General features: G+C 39.0%; 1 protein-coding gene across 25 annotated transcripts in view; it reads left to right on the top strand.

Moving 5' to 3' along the window:
- Positions 1 to 15,206, top strand: part of ALPK1 (alpha kinase 1) — a 163,105-nt gene that overhangs the window by 134,851 nt on the left and 13,048 nt on the right. For 20 of the 25 annotated variants that reach the window (XM_067735291.1, XM_067735292.1, XM_067735284.1 and 17 more), the window contains 4 exons: positions 2,290 to 2,443; positions 5,650 to 5,812; positions 7,087 to 7,273; positions 8,435 to 9,101. In XM_067735291.1, coding sequence (XP_067591392.1) covers positions 2,290 to 2,443; positions 5,650 to 5,812; positions 7,087 to 7,273; positions 8,435 to 8,634 — 704 coding nt within the window. In that variant the 3' untranslated portion in view covers positions 8,635 to 9,101. Of the gene's footprint in view, positions 1 to 2,289; positions 2,444 to 5,649; positions 5,813 to 7,086; positions 7,274 to 8,434; positions 9,102 to 9,282; positions 9,430 to 15,206 lie in introns of those variants that run through there. The other 5 variants (XR_010942893.1, XM_067735289.1, XM_067735294.1 and 2 more) reach the window with 3 other exon arrangements.

Here is a 15,206-nt window from a genome sequence, read left to right as displayed (position 1 = left end):
CTTCTAGTGGGCAGAGATTTTCACATCTGTCCTAAGTGGTTTCTTGCCAGTCAATGGATTGATCAGGTACAATTAGCAACTGCTTCCTGCTTAAGGAACAGCGCAAGGTCTCTTCCCCTAGCAGGAAGCCTCAGCTGGGGCCACCCAGCCATCAGCATGTCCACAACAGCTTAGAAGTGGTGGAGAAGCTGGGACAAAGACAAAAGAAGGTTCTTCTCTTAGCCCAGAGGTTCACATTGTAATGCCCTCCAAGGTACTGAAGAATTATTTGAATGAGAAAAAAATATATATTGTAAAATGAATTTCAGAGGAAACAAACTACGTAGATTGCTGAGCACTGGATATTAAAGTAGTAGTTCTCAACACTGGTATCGCATGAGAATCTCCTCCCAAAAGGCTTTTTTTTTTTTTTTTTTTTTTTTAAGGCTGCTTTGGGTCTTCATTGCTGCATGCGGGCTTTCTCTAGTTGCGGCGAGCGAGGGCTACTCTTCGTTGCGGTGCACAGGCTTCTCATTGTGGTGGCTTCTCTTGTTGTGGAGCATGGGCTGTAGAGGTGCGGACTTCAGTAGTTGTCGCGGGCTTAGTTGCTCTGCAGCATGTGGGATCTTCCCAGACCATGGCTCGAACCCGTGTCCCCTGCACTGGCAGCCGGATTCTTAACCACTGCGCCACCAGGGAAGTCCTGAGAATCTCCCAAGAGGCTTTTTAGCTTTTTTAAACTTCCAGTGCCTCACCCCAGAGATTCCAGTCTAATGGGTCTGTGATGTGATCCAGGCATCCTTATTTTTTAAGAGCTCCCCAGTGACTTTGTGTAAAGCCAATGTAAAGAACTTCTGTTTCAAAATATTTCAGTGTTTTGCCTGCCACCTTGAAGTCAGACTAAAAGACAGATCAGGTTGTTGCCAAAAGAAGCAAAATTTTCTAATAATAGGGTTTCCCTGCTTACTGTGAGATTCTGCAGTTTCAAAATCACATTTCTGAGAGTTAGGTAGCTGCCTTATTGTTTTGTCTGTGTGCCAATTTATAGGTGAAAAAACACATTGGAGGAAGCAAGGCCCAAAGTTGAAAAAACTGAACAAGTTATGCATTCTCCCCTTGCTTCTTCCCTCAGTTCACTGCCCTTTCTATGTGTGTGTGCAAGCAGCTCGCCTTCCATTTCCTTCCCCAGCTTCTCTGATTGAGTCACCCAACCGCGATCACCATCTCCCCCAACCCCATCATCTCCCTTACCGATCCCAGACCTGTGGGTTTATCTCACTTTAAGTATTTTCTCTCCCGAGTCTCCTGTTCATTTACCTTTTATCACAACCTAGACACTGGAAGTCTTTGTTCACTTCACTTTAACTTGGATCCAAAATGTTGCATTTCTTCATTAGGGTTCATGTTGGTCTTCCCCCTTAAAGAGATGTTTTCTTGCTAGCATTGGTCTTCCTTTCTTTAAGGTGGAAACAACCCTTACTTTTTCCTCTTATCTTTTCCTTTTTCAATTGAGTTTGCGTCTTTGTACAATAGCTATATTTTCTCAGTAGTTCCTGGACTTTCCCAACGTAAACAAAATATGTAAGAGAAAGCTAGGGTGCACTTTCATATGCAATCTAGGATTCCTGGTGTTGCCAGGAACCTTTGGGGTAGAATTATTCAATTTATTTCTATCTGCGTGATCTGGCATAGGTAGCAGCCTCTATTATTTGAGGTCCCCAGATAATTAGAAGAAGATGCACACACATATCGCTTGTTCCAAGATGGTCTCTGGGGTTTTGCTGTTTAAAAAGCCCTTTTGGGCTTCCCTGGTGGCGCAGTGGTTGAGGGTCCACCTGCCAATGCAGGGGACACGGGTTCGTGCCCTGGTCCGGGAGGATCCCACATGCCACGGAGCAGCTGGGCCCGTGAGCCATGGCCGCTGGGCCTGCGCATCCGGAGCCTGTGCTCCGCAACGGAAGAGGCCACAACAGTGAGAGGCCTGCGTACCGCAAAAAAAAAAAAAAAAGCCCTTTTATTTTCCATTACTTTCATACAGAAGCTCTGACCTTAATATGTTTCCATCACAAACAAGAGATTTTGTGAACCAAAGGATATTCTTCACTGTAATTTCTCAAGCTTTACCTTTTTATCGTACTTCACTAACTTTTTAGTAATAGTCATAGAAGAGGATAAAGTTTGAGAAAATATATTAAAAAGTTGAATATTTCAAATGAGCTGGACTGGGACCTGTGTTACTTCAATTTTATCCATGAATTGTAAGATCTTTTTGAAAAATAAGATCAATATTCATCTTATCTTTTTTTCAAGATGCTCTTTTGTTAAAATATTCCAAGAAATCTGAACTGTGGACAGCCCAGGAAACTGTTGTGTATTTGGGGGACTACCTGAATGTGAAGAAGAAAGGCAGACAAAGGAATGCATTTTGGGTACATCATCTTCATCAAGAAGAAACTCTGGGGAGGTATTGCTTAAAAGCACCTATATCACTAATGTAAAAAGGGCCAATTTTTCCCTTCTGTTAAGTAATTGTTTATGAGACTTTGAAAGGGCTGAAAAAATGGCTAAAATGTATGTTTTCAGAATTCAGCTCCTTTTTCCTCCTCCTCATTATCATATATGGAGGACCCACATTATGTCAGCCATTGGGCTGGATGTTTTATATACATGATTTCAAACCCATTAGGGAACATTAAAGCCCATTGTGCAGATAAGAAAAATAGTGTTCCTGGCTATATGACAGGCCACAGAGTCTTAAACACTGTCACTAAAAATGGTGGCAAGAAAGGCTAAACTATGCAAGCCATATTTCTAAGTAAATGGACGAGTCTGCAAAAAAAGGCAGAAAAATCCTCTAAGGCCAGGGTTGAAGCATATCCAGGGATATAAGTGAATACTGAATCCTTAAGACACCCTCCATAGAAGTTTTGGGCAGGGGAGGGATGAGAGAGCAGCTAGTGACAGAAGTTACACATGGAAGGGGATGAGTTTAGAGACCACGGATATATATATATATATTTTTCCCCCCAGTTGGAGTATAGTTCCTTTACAATATTGTGTTAGTTTCTACTGTACAGCAAAGTGAATCAACTATACGTATACATATATCCCCTCTTTTTTGGATTTCCTTCTCATTTAGGTCACTACGGGGCACTGAGTAGAGTTCTCTGTGCTGTACAGTAGGTTCTTATTAGTTGTCTATTTTATACATAGTATCAATAGTGTATATATGTCAATCCCAATCTCCCAATTCATCCCACCGCCCCCCCTTGCTATCCATTTGTTTGTTCTCTGCATCTGTGTCTCTATTTCTGCTTTGTAAATAAGAACGTCTATACCAATATTTTTAGATTCCACATATATGCATTAATATACGATATTTGTTTTTCTCTTTCTGACTTCCTTTATTCCATATGACAGTCTCTAGGTCCATCCATAGAGACCACCGATATAAAGCAGGGACACAGGAATGGCTACATGCTCAAAAATAGGTTTTTTAAAGAAATGCCACTCCCACTGAGGCAAATAACCTGGAAAGTTTTTTGTTTGGCCTTAGTTCTTGACGACAACTTTAAGCAAAATCTCACCTGAAAATTAGTGATCACAGGTGGTACTCATTGGGTTTAAGGCCTAATTTTATACCATGTGTGTATTTTAAAGGACCTATAGGCAAGACTTTTAATGTAGACCTTGATCTTTAGCCAAATCCAAAAAATGTAAGAAATAAATAGGAAGAGAAAAAAAGAGAGAAATTGGGTGACTCTTAAATAGTAGAAATACATTTCTTGAAAAGGTTGTTGATGATAATACTAATAATAGTAAACATGTACATTTCTTACTACTTCCCAAGCCCTGTTTTAAGTCATTGATATACTAATTTAATTAATCTTCAAAAAACCCTATGAGGTAGTTACTACTGTATTAGTATCCCCATCTTACAGATGAGGGAACTGAGACACAGAGATGTTAAGAAACCTGCACCAATTCACACGTCAAAGTGGTGAAGCCAGGTGTAACGGGTATAATTGTGTCCCTCCAACCCCAGATTCAAGTTGACTTTATAACGCCAAGTACCTCAGACTGTGATCTTATTTGGAAATGGAGTCATTGCAGATGTAATTAGTTAAGATGAGTTCATACTGGAGTAGGATAGGCCCATCATCCACTATGACTGGTATCCTTATAAAAAGAGGAAATTTGGAGACAGACACACACAGGGAGAATGATGTGAAAATTGTAGTTACACTGCCACCAAGCAGGAACTATCAGAAGCCAGGAGAGAGGCCTGGAAAAGATCCTTCCCTAATGCCTTCAGAGGGAGCATGGCTCTGTTGACACCTTGATCTTAGACTTACAGACCCTAGAACTGTGAGAAAAATCAGTTTCTGTTGTTTAAGCCACCCACGTTGTGGCACTTTGTTACAGCAGTCCTAAGCAACTAATATACCAGGATACATGATAGGAGGATCTGAGATGGGAAATAAAAGAGAGAAGAAGAGACAGGGAAGATGGAGTGAAAGGGTCTAACATACATCTGACCAGAAAAAGATAACAGAGCAAATAGAAAAGAATTACTACTTTAATAGATGATTTCTGACAATTTTCCAGAACTGCCAAAATATACTAATCTTCAAATACAGGAATCACAATGAATCCCAAGTAGGATAAAAAGTGTTGTGCACATAATAGGTGATGATGGAAAACAAGTATTTGTACAGATGAAGTAATTATAAAAGGAAAGGGTAGAGGAAACCTTCAGATTGATTAGTTGACCTAATATAAGGTCATGCTGCAGGGAGTGAAAGATCTGCTTCCAGAGTCCATGCACTTTCCAGTACCCATGCTGGCTCCCTTGACTTACCAAAGAAGTCTGGTGAACTGCTACACTAAGTGGACACTTTCTCTTTAAAATCAGTATCATCTGGGGTCATTGTATTAGGATTCTCCAGAAACACAAAACCAGTAATGTATATATGTGTGTGTGTGTCTGTGTGTATATATACATATATATATATATATATATATATATATACATAAAGATTTATTTTTAGGAATTGACTCCCATAATTATGGAGGCTAGCAAGTCTCAGCATCTGTAATTGGCAAGCTGGAGATCCAGGAGAGCTGATGATATGTAGTTCCAGTCCAAAGGCCAGCAGGCTTGAGACCCAAGAGGAGATGATGTTTCAGTTCAAGTCCCAAAGCAGGAAAAGATCAGTATCCCAGCTCAGAAGCAGTCAGGCAAGAATTCTCTGTTACTTGAAAGAAGGTCAGCCTTTTGTTCCATTTGTCCCTTCAACTGGATGAGGCCCACGCACATTAGGGAGGGCAACCTACTTTACTCAGTCTATTGATTTAAATGTTAAACTCATCCAAAAACACCCTCACAGAAACACCCAGAATAATGTTTGACCAAATACTTGGGCACCCTATGGACAAATCAGGTTGACACATAGACTTAACCATCAGTCAGCTAGTATGAATTATGTTCCACTGTTCAGGTGGCTCTTACAAAATTATTTGAGTCATGAGATAAGATAACATTAACAATCTAAGGCGGAGAAAGAGTAACATCTTTCAAGCTTTTTTGCATGTCTCTCTTGACCTCTTCTTTCTTACTCTATAGTAGGATCACTTTGCATTTCTTCGTGTGGTTTTTTCCATTCACAGATATGTTGGGAAAGAATATAAGGAGCAGAAGGGGCTCTGGCACCACTTCATCGATGTGGAGAGGCAGATGACTGCACAGCACTATGTGACAGAATTTAACAAGAGACTTTATGAACAAAATATTCACACACAGATATTCTACATACCATCCTCAGTATTACTGGTAAGATTAAAGAAATCAAGAGTTTGATTAAGCAGGACTGTAAATATATATTAGGTTAGATTTCTATTGCCAACCTACCATTCATCTACCTCCACCATCATTCTGGTAAAATTCAATAAACTCAGTTACCAGCTTCCTTCATCTACTTCATCTGCTTCAACTACTTGTAAGATATGTAAGAAATATGACCCTCTGTACCCTGATGCATCATTTGGATCCTTCAAGTCACATTTGAAGATCTGTTGATCCTGGTACCTGGTCCGTCATGGTCGAGTTAGCATTTTTAGTATACTTTTCCTTTGTGTTGTCTTTGTACTTTTAGAGAGAGAGAAGGGACCCTAAAGGTCATATCTAATACAAATTATTCCCTCAACATGATGCATAAATCCTGTTTCATACTCATTGACCCCCACCCCTTGCAATCAAGTGATAACTAAGCCATAGCTTAAACACCTTCAGTAAGAAAAAAATAATTATCGTTTTTTTTACTTTAAATAATTCCAGTTGTTAGGAAATTGGCCCAGATCGGTCATCTTCTAATTTCTACCTGGATTGTAGCTCTTCCCTCTGGGACCGTTGAGACCAATCCCTCTTCACTATGATATCTGTTTAAATATGCAAAGGCACCCATCCCCACTGACATTTCTCTTCTTTGGATTAAGAATACCCTGCTTCCCCACAGGTGCTGGGTCTTAGCATATTTACACCCTAAAGAATTTTTTTTTTTACTTTGGCCAGAGATATTTTTAGACCCATATTTTATTACTTATTTAATAATAGCTATTATCTATTTTACAATTTCTTTATGTGAAGCACTATGCTGGGCATTTAACAAACAAACATTAACTCTAACCTTTGAAACAAAATAGTTCTACAGTCTACAAAATAGATCACATTGCACAAAAATGCTTGAGCTGATATTCCAACCCAGAGTCACAGTGCATGATCTAGCTACATGCCCTGGCAAGCCAGCCCCCTAGCATAGGTCACTTCATGGACTAATCTTTATTTGTACTTTTTAATAAAAGAATAATAAAAATTTTAGGTTCTATTATATGCCACATACATGTTAAGCACTTTACATGCATGGTCTCATATAATCCTTTTAATGGTCCTATAGCTATTATTACACCCACTTTACAAATAAGGAAACCAAAATCTAGAGAAGTAATAGTGCTCCTGAGTGGCAAAGCCTGGGTTCAAATTGAGATCTTCTGTCCTCAAAGACCACGGCCTTCACCATTGTTATACTGTCTCCCATTTCTACTTTTCAGATTTTAGAGGGCAAGACAATAAAAGGATGTGTCAGTGTGGAACCTTACATACTGGGAGAATTTGTAAAATTGTCAAATAACACGAAAGTGGTGAAAACAGAATACAAAGCCACAGAATATGGCTTGGCTTACGGCCACTTTTCTTATGAGTTTTCCAATCATAGAGATGTTGTGGTCGATTTACAAGGTATGTGAAACTGGGAATTATTTTTTTATTTTTAGTATTATTTATATGTAAATGTGAGGTTTTGTAACTAGTTCTACTAATCATTATTTAATAAATAGATTGTTCAGTGCATAGGCTACTATTTGGAATTAAATTAATCAATTTTGCTGTATGTAGCAAATGATGCCTAGAAAAAATGTTTAAAGCTTTCTACAAGTGTCTAAGGTGTCAAATAATCAGTGAGAAGATCTGGCTCACCTTCTCTTGGGCTTCATTCTAGAGCAAATCTGTAACAGCTTTTTTTAAAATTTCACTCAAGTGGATTTGAGTGATGTAGGTTTCTTATGACTGCATGTTGTAATGTGTCACAGTCTTTCCACACTTTCTTTCCTCTAGCTCTTTACCTTTATTACAGGTGTGATACTGGGTTTCATAACTGGAATCATTATGGAACAGAAAGCTGTGTGTACTTGAATCTAACTTCCTTTAAAATCTGCATTAACATTTAAATTTTGTTTCAGTTTGGTATTTTATTTATCAGAATTATTGGCCATTATTCTATCTTCATTTAAATGATAAATGAGTTTTATTATAATTATTTCTAGTAAAGATTCTATGACCATCCTCCAAGATCTTTTCTATCCCCCTTCCATAGCATTTATCATCACTCTGTTATATTACATATTTTACTTACTTATATTATTTATTAATCTGTCCCCCTTCACAAGAATGTTACACAAATGAGTACAGAGATTTTTTACTAACTTGTTCACTGCTGTATCTCCAGCACCCAAAACAGTGTTTTATACAGTGTGTACACTCAATAAGTATTTGTTAATGAACAGAGGAATGTATGAACTAATGAGTGAAGCATTAAAGAAACTTCTGAATCATGAAAATATTGTGATTTAATAATTATACTAAGTGCATATTATTGCTCTCTAATTCTTGGGTCTGGTATGTCATATTTGACAAATTTAATTACCCAATATTTAATTATTCTTCTTAAAGCAATAATTGGAATATGCAACGCCAAGTCCCTTAACAAATTTATTTGTCATAAACCAGAGGATGACCAGGTTTTTAAAGTGTCTTGTATATATTATACTTTTTTTTTTTGAGAAACACTTTACTGACATTTATAGAGGATTTAATTCTCAGACATATGTATTTCTCTTTTAGGTTGGGTGACTGGTAATGGAAAAGGGCTTATCTACCTCACAGATCCCCAGATTCACTCTGTTGATCAGAAAGATGTCACTACCAATTTTGGAAAGAGAGGAATTTTTTACTTCTTTAATAACCAGCATGTGGAATGTAATGAAATATGCCATCGCCTTTCTTTGACAAGACCTTCAATTGAGAAACCAAATAATTCATAGACTATCTAGAGTGATAATGACCACTTAGTGCTGCTCACCAGTGCCGGGCTCTCCCCTCCTTCCAGGGACACCAGTTATGGCACAGCCTGGTTCCTTGGGTTTAGGTGGGAACATGGGACTGGTTCCAGCCAATGATTTGTGAGAGGCATTGATAAGTATCACTTTCAGGCCCATATTAAATTGCCAGGGCAACACCAGGGCAGAGTCTCTTTCCCTCTGCACAATTACCAAGAGTACACCAGGAGATAGCTGCTCATCAGCATAAGTCCTGCAATGAGGAAATCACAGGAAAGAGCCCCACTGACCCACGATGGACAGAAAACACACATGAGAAATAAACTTTTCTGGCTTAAGCCAGAAATTTTGGAGCTTTTGTCACTGTCCATCAAGACTGATACTATTGGTGTTTTTCTTATTGATTTAGGAGTTCTTTATATATATATATTAAAGAATTCAGGCCTTTGTGATATGCGTTCCTTTTTTTTTGTTTGTCTTTTGACTTTGTATGAACCTTTTTTCCATGCAGAATTTGTTTTATACACTTGAATTCATCAGTCTTTTATTTTATGGCTTCTAGGTTATATGTCTTCCGTAGATCTTCCCTACTCTGGGTTTTGTTATTTTTAATCCTCCCACATTTTCTTCTAGTGCATTTACACTTGTGAGAGGTCTGAGGGAAGATGGTGCATTTTGATGGCCACCACAGTCTGCCCTTGCACCACACAGATCTGATGCTTCACACAGGTTTGGGGATCAGCGCCTCCATGAGCTCACCGGAAGTTTACAGAAAGATTGGTGAGCTATTCCCTTACTGCAGTTAGTCTTCGGGGCTGCAACTGGTACACACTCTCTCCCTCCTCCACTATTCATTCTAAATTTCCCTTAACTATTACCTCAGCAAATCTGAGTGCCTTACCTAGTGATGTGACTCAGGCCTACATACGTGCAGGTTCTGAATTCTAAATAGTTATTCCTTTCTCAGTTTGAGTTTACTGCACATGTCTTTTCATAATTGCAGATGGAGCAGGTGAGAACCATTCAGATCTCCTGATACGGGGAGTATAGTTGACTGACACCCCCGGCTTGCACCCCTCTCGATCTACCACTGTGTTCACAATTGAAGTCATGCTCCCCCAGTGGCTCTCAGCCAGTGACTAAGTAAAGCAAGGATGCCAGGCGCAAAATACTTCTAACGGGTGACTATGCACAAGCTCTTCCCATCAGCCTGACCAGAACCTTCTTAGCACTCTGCTGTGGTCTCTGTTGAGACTCTTCCTGCCCAGTCCTCCTCTGTCTGCCCTCTCCTTTCACAGTGCCAGACCTCCATCATGGTCTCCCCCATTGATCCTTTACAGTCATTTCTCCCAACCAATACCTTATATGTCTAATCCCTTCTTGGCATTGGCTTCTTGAAAAACCCAAACAAACAAAAGTTTATTAAAGAAGAATTTTTAATTTATCTTATTAACAAAATAAAGGAGGAAAATCATATTATAATCTCGAAGATGTAGACAAATCAGTTTATGGTTAAAAAAAGCTCTTTGCAAACTAGGCATAAAGGAAAAGGTTCTGAATCAGATAAAGGGTATTTTAACTTTTTTTTTTAAAGGAATATCATAATTAATAGTGAAGCACTTAAAGTTTTCTATTTGAGAAAGGGGATAAGCAAATTAGCTCACTATACCAACCCTATCCACCATTTGGAAAAATCAGAAAATATATATATTGTCTCTGTCCCTGGTTCCTGGCACAGAGCTCCTAAATCCCTTGGAATTTCCTGGTGATAGAAGTGTCTCTTGTTATAATGAGGTGACTCTGCACCTCAATCAATCATCAGTTAAAGTGGGACAGTAAATCAATAGTAAAATAACATTTTGGGGACAATTAGGGATTTGTAATGTGTATTGAGTGTTAGATAAAATTAATGAAGTGACGTCTTTTAAAACTACTAAAGCCAAAAAAAAGTGAAAGATCCTTGGCTTTTTCTTGATAGTCTTGAAGCAAGGAGAAGGGTACATAAGAATTCATTACACTAGTCTTTCCCCTTTTGTATATATATATATATTTTTTAAATTAATTTATTTATTTATGGCTGTGTTGGGTCTTGGTTTCTGTGCGAGGGCTTGCTCTAGTTGTGGCAAGCGGGGGCCACTCTTCATCACGGTGTGCCGTACTCTCACTGTCGCGGCTTCTCTTGTTGCGAAGCACAGGCTCCAGACACGCAGGCTCAGTAATTGTGGCTCACGGACCCAGCCGCTCCGCGGCATGTGGGATCTTCCCGGACTGGGGCACGAACCCGTGTCCCCTGCATCGGCAGGCGGACTCTCAACCACTGCGCCACCAGGGAAGCCCCTGCTTTTGTATATATTTTTAAATCTCCAAAAATGTTCTTTAAATGTAAGATCGTATAAAGGAAAAAATACCAAGAAAACTCCAAAGGACTGGATAGATAGAGATGATCAAAACCAAGATTTACATCAAACAAACTAATCAGAAATGAATATAATGAGTGTTCGACAATGTAAAATCCTGCAGAAAAATCAAGAAGAAATAGAATTATGTATTGGGTGAGAGACTGAGGACAGTGAAAAGAGATTGCTAGCAGCAAAAAGAAGCCATTAACTGACAGAGTGACTTTTTTTTTTTTTTTTCACACGGGCCTCTCACTGTTGTGGCCTCCCCCGTTGCGGAGCACAGGCTCCGGACACGCACGCTCAGCGGCCATGGCTCACGGGCCCAGCCGCTCCGCGGCATGTGGGATCTTCCCGGACCGGGGCACGAACCCGTGTTCCCTGCATCGGCAGGCGGGCTCTCAACCACTGCGTCACCAGGGAAGCCCCAGAGTGACCTTTTGGATGTTGTAGAACAGGGATCAGCAAACTGGCCCATGGGTCAAATCCTGCCGCCATCTGTTTTTGTAAAGTTTTACTGCAGCACAGTCACACTCACCCAGTTATGTATTGTCTCCGGCTGATTTTGTGTTACAGTGGCGGAGTGGAACAGTTGTGTCAGAGACTATTTGTCCTGCAAAGTCAAAAATATTTACTGTCTGGCCCTTTACCAAAAAACTTTGTCAACCCTTGTTGTAGAAGATGAAAGCGGAAAAAAAAAAGGTCGGGATGTTTACACACTTTGTTACATATGGTTTGTTGGTAACATATTACAAAGAAATATTTGATATCTCTACTAACGTAGAAGAAAAAGGGGTAATAATGGGTGAAGAAACTGGAAATTGAAGGTAATAGAGACGTTATTAGAAAGCATATGTCAGAACACATTTTTCTTTGTGAAGTGAAAAAGACAGAATACCTGCTAAGTTAGATGAGACTAGCAAAGTCAGGAATTTGAAAGGAATAAAGATTTTGAAACAATACATATCTCTGTATTTCAAAAGGCAGAAATAGAGCTACTGAGAGGAATTTGCAGAAAATTACATTTTAAAAATCTCTTTAAATTGTTATTTATTTACACCAACACCCATATATCTGGCTTAAGAAATTAAATGTCCTGATCTCTACCTCCTCCTCCCCACAAGAGGCAATCGCTGCCCAGAAACTGTTGGTTCTCATTCCCCTTAATGTTGTTACTCATTTATTTAATATGATACACTTATATTTTGTATAAAAGTAACAATATCCAGTATTAGTTTTCTGAAATACTTTTAAGCTTTGTATAAATACAGGAAAAGATCAGCTGGGTTTAAAAAGAGCCACAGACTTTCTCAAAAGTGAAAAATACAGTCACTGGTATTTATAATTTAATAGAAAGGTTAAATAGCTGACTAGGCATAGCTCAAGTAAGCATTATTAAAATGGAAGGGAAATGTGAAGAAATTAACCAAAATGCAGCAGAAAGATAAAGGGATAGAAAATATAAAAGAGAGACTAAGAGATTTGGAGGAAAGAAGGAGGTCTAACTAACATCAGTAGCTGGAGTTCTAAAAGGAGAAAAAGAGAATGAAAGAGAGGAAATCCTCTCAATCAAGTGAAGAAAATGAATCAAGGAGGGCATGATCCATTGTGTCAGATGCTGCTGATAGATAAGATGAGGGCTATGAACCACATTGTTGAAGTTAGCGATGTGGAATTCCCTGCTGACCTTGATATGGGCAGTATAGTTTCATACTGGGGTTGAAAACTTGCCTGGAAAGGTGTGTTAGTTTTCTTTTGCTGCCCAATTAATTACCACACACTTAGCAGCTCAAAGCAACACTCATTTATCATGTCACAGTCACCATGGGTCAGAAGGCTGGGCACAGCTTAGCTGGTCCTCTGCTCGGTGTCTCCCTGGGCTGTGATCAAGGTGTTGGCCAACTGTGTTCTCATCTGGAGGCTTAACAAAGGGAGAATACACTGCCAAGCTCACCGGGTTGTTGCAGAATCATCTCCTCACAGTTGCAGGGCTGAGGCCCACATTTCTTTGTAGGCTGTTGGCAGAGGGCCACGCTCACCTCCCAGTGGCCACCTGCAGCTTCCTGCCAAGGGGCCCTTTCACAGCGCCTCTCATCAGCTAAGCTTCTTCAAGACCAGCAGGAGAGCATCTCTTTCCTTTCCAGTAGGTTAAGAGGGAGTTTTATGTAACATAACCTAATTAAGAGCCTATTCTGATGGATAGAAGCCACTCACAACTTACACCCACATTCAAGGGGAGGGAGTTATACAAGGGTGTGATTCTCTGGGGTTTACCTTAGAGTGTATCCACACAAAAGGGTTTAAGAGAGAAGAGAGGAAAAGAATTGGAGGAAGAGCAAATAGAACCCTCTGTGTGTTTTGCTGTAATGGGGAACAAAGGAATGGTGTGGTAGGTAGTGGGGAAAGTGGAATCAGGAGAGATACAGATTCTTTTTTTGTAAATGGGAGAAATTACAGCATATTGATGGGAGAGTTGAAGAGATTGAAGAAATGATGATACAGGAGAAACAGAATAAAGAATTGTTGGTGCAATGCCGTTGAGTAGGTGAGAGGGATGGAATCATTATACAAATGGAGGGAATGGCTTTAGACCAAAGCACGGATAGTTTACCCATGGTAACAGGTGAGAAGGCAGAGCCCTGAGTGCAATGCACATGGGCGTGAATAGGGATGTAGGTAATAATGTGAGGAAACTCTCTGTGAGTCCTTCTCTAGCTCTTCTTGAATTCATTTCTTTCTCTGTCCCTATGACCAGAACCTTAATTGAGGTCTGTGTGATCTATGACTCCTGTTTTGCCCCACATTATCCTCCGAGACACTGGTGATCTCTCTTAAATACAAACCTTACCATGTCATTAACTTGCTTTAAATCCTACCATAAAACACTAAAAAACAAGGAGGAAAAAACAGACAAAGAGTGTAAATAGTGAATTCACAAAAAAAGGAAATACTATTTTCAGTCATCAAATCGCAAATGTGTTAAAAGGTAATAATTCTGGAAAGGTTGGAAGAAACTCTCTTATAACTGATGAAGGGAATGTAAACTATGACAGCCTTTACGGAAAGAACTTTGACAATCTATCATGTTCATTCTTGGACCCAGTAATTGTACTTCTACAAATCTCTGATGAGGAAATAATCAGAAATGTGAACAAATGTTTATATACAAGCATGTCTGTTATAACTTTACTTGTAATAGTAAAAAAAAATGTAAAAAAATAAAAAAAAATAATTTTTCAAGAGCAGGGAAATAGTTATATATTATAATTTATCCATATGCCTAATATTATTCATCCATTGAAATTGTATATTTCCAGAAATATTTAATGATATACAAACTTCAAAGTAAAGAAAAGCAATCTATAAACTAGCATTTATAGTATTGATCACAATCTCAGTATATATATGTAAATAGAAAAAATAATATATAGACAATATATGGAAATGTGTATTGTGTTTTTCCCTGGCTAGTGTATTGGTGGTAGGGAATTTTATTTTCTTCTTTATTATCTATATTTTCCAAGTTTTCTGCAATAAGCATGTATTTCTTATACCAAAAAATAGTATTTAATAAGAAATTCAAACAGTTCTCTTTTTCAGTAGAAAGTCCACATTATGGACGATCATATAGTGCTTTCTCCTTTAGCCCATTGCCACTGTCAGTCTTGTAATATACTCTCTAGGAACACTGAACTGCTTATGGTGTCAGTTTGTAGTCCACCCCGCTCCTTCCACCCCGGTACAAAGATGCTTTGTCACTTGGTGAGTGTTTTCATGCTTATACCTACAGGGACAATTACACCCTATATCTTCTCATCCTTGAAGACTTACTTCAACCAATACCACCTTCAGAAAACCCTCCCTGATACCCTTCATTCTCATTCCCTCCCTTCCCACAACCTAGGTAAGTTACCCCTCCTTTGAAGTTCCCGAATAACTATGCAACGATCACTGCACAGTTATCATGGAAGCTAATATACCCTTGTGTCGTATTACCTACACTATAGGTGAATTATAATTATCTGTTGTATTATTTATGTATTGCTTCATGACAAATTACCCCCAAATTTTAGAGGCTGAGAATAACAATTATCTACCATCTCAAAGTTACTACAGATCTTGGGGATTGGGGATTGGCTTTGCTGTGTAGTGCTGACTCAG

Source organism: Pseudorca crassidens, chromosome 4 (assembly GCF_039906515.1).
Source record: "Pseudorca crassidens isolate mPseCra1 chromosome 4, mPseCra1.hap1, whole genome shotgun sequence".
Taxonomy (NCBI): domain Eukaryota; kingdom Metazoa; phylum Chordata; class Mammalia; order Artiodactyla; family Delphinidae; genus Pseudorca; species Pseudorca crassidens.
Note: the sequence above shows the minus strand (reverse complement) of the source record. Positions and strands in the feature narration are given on the sequence as shown.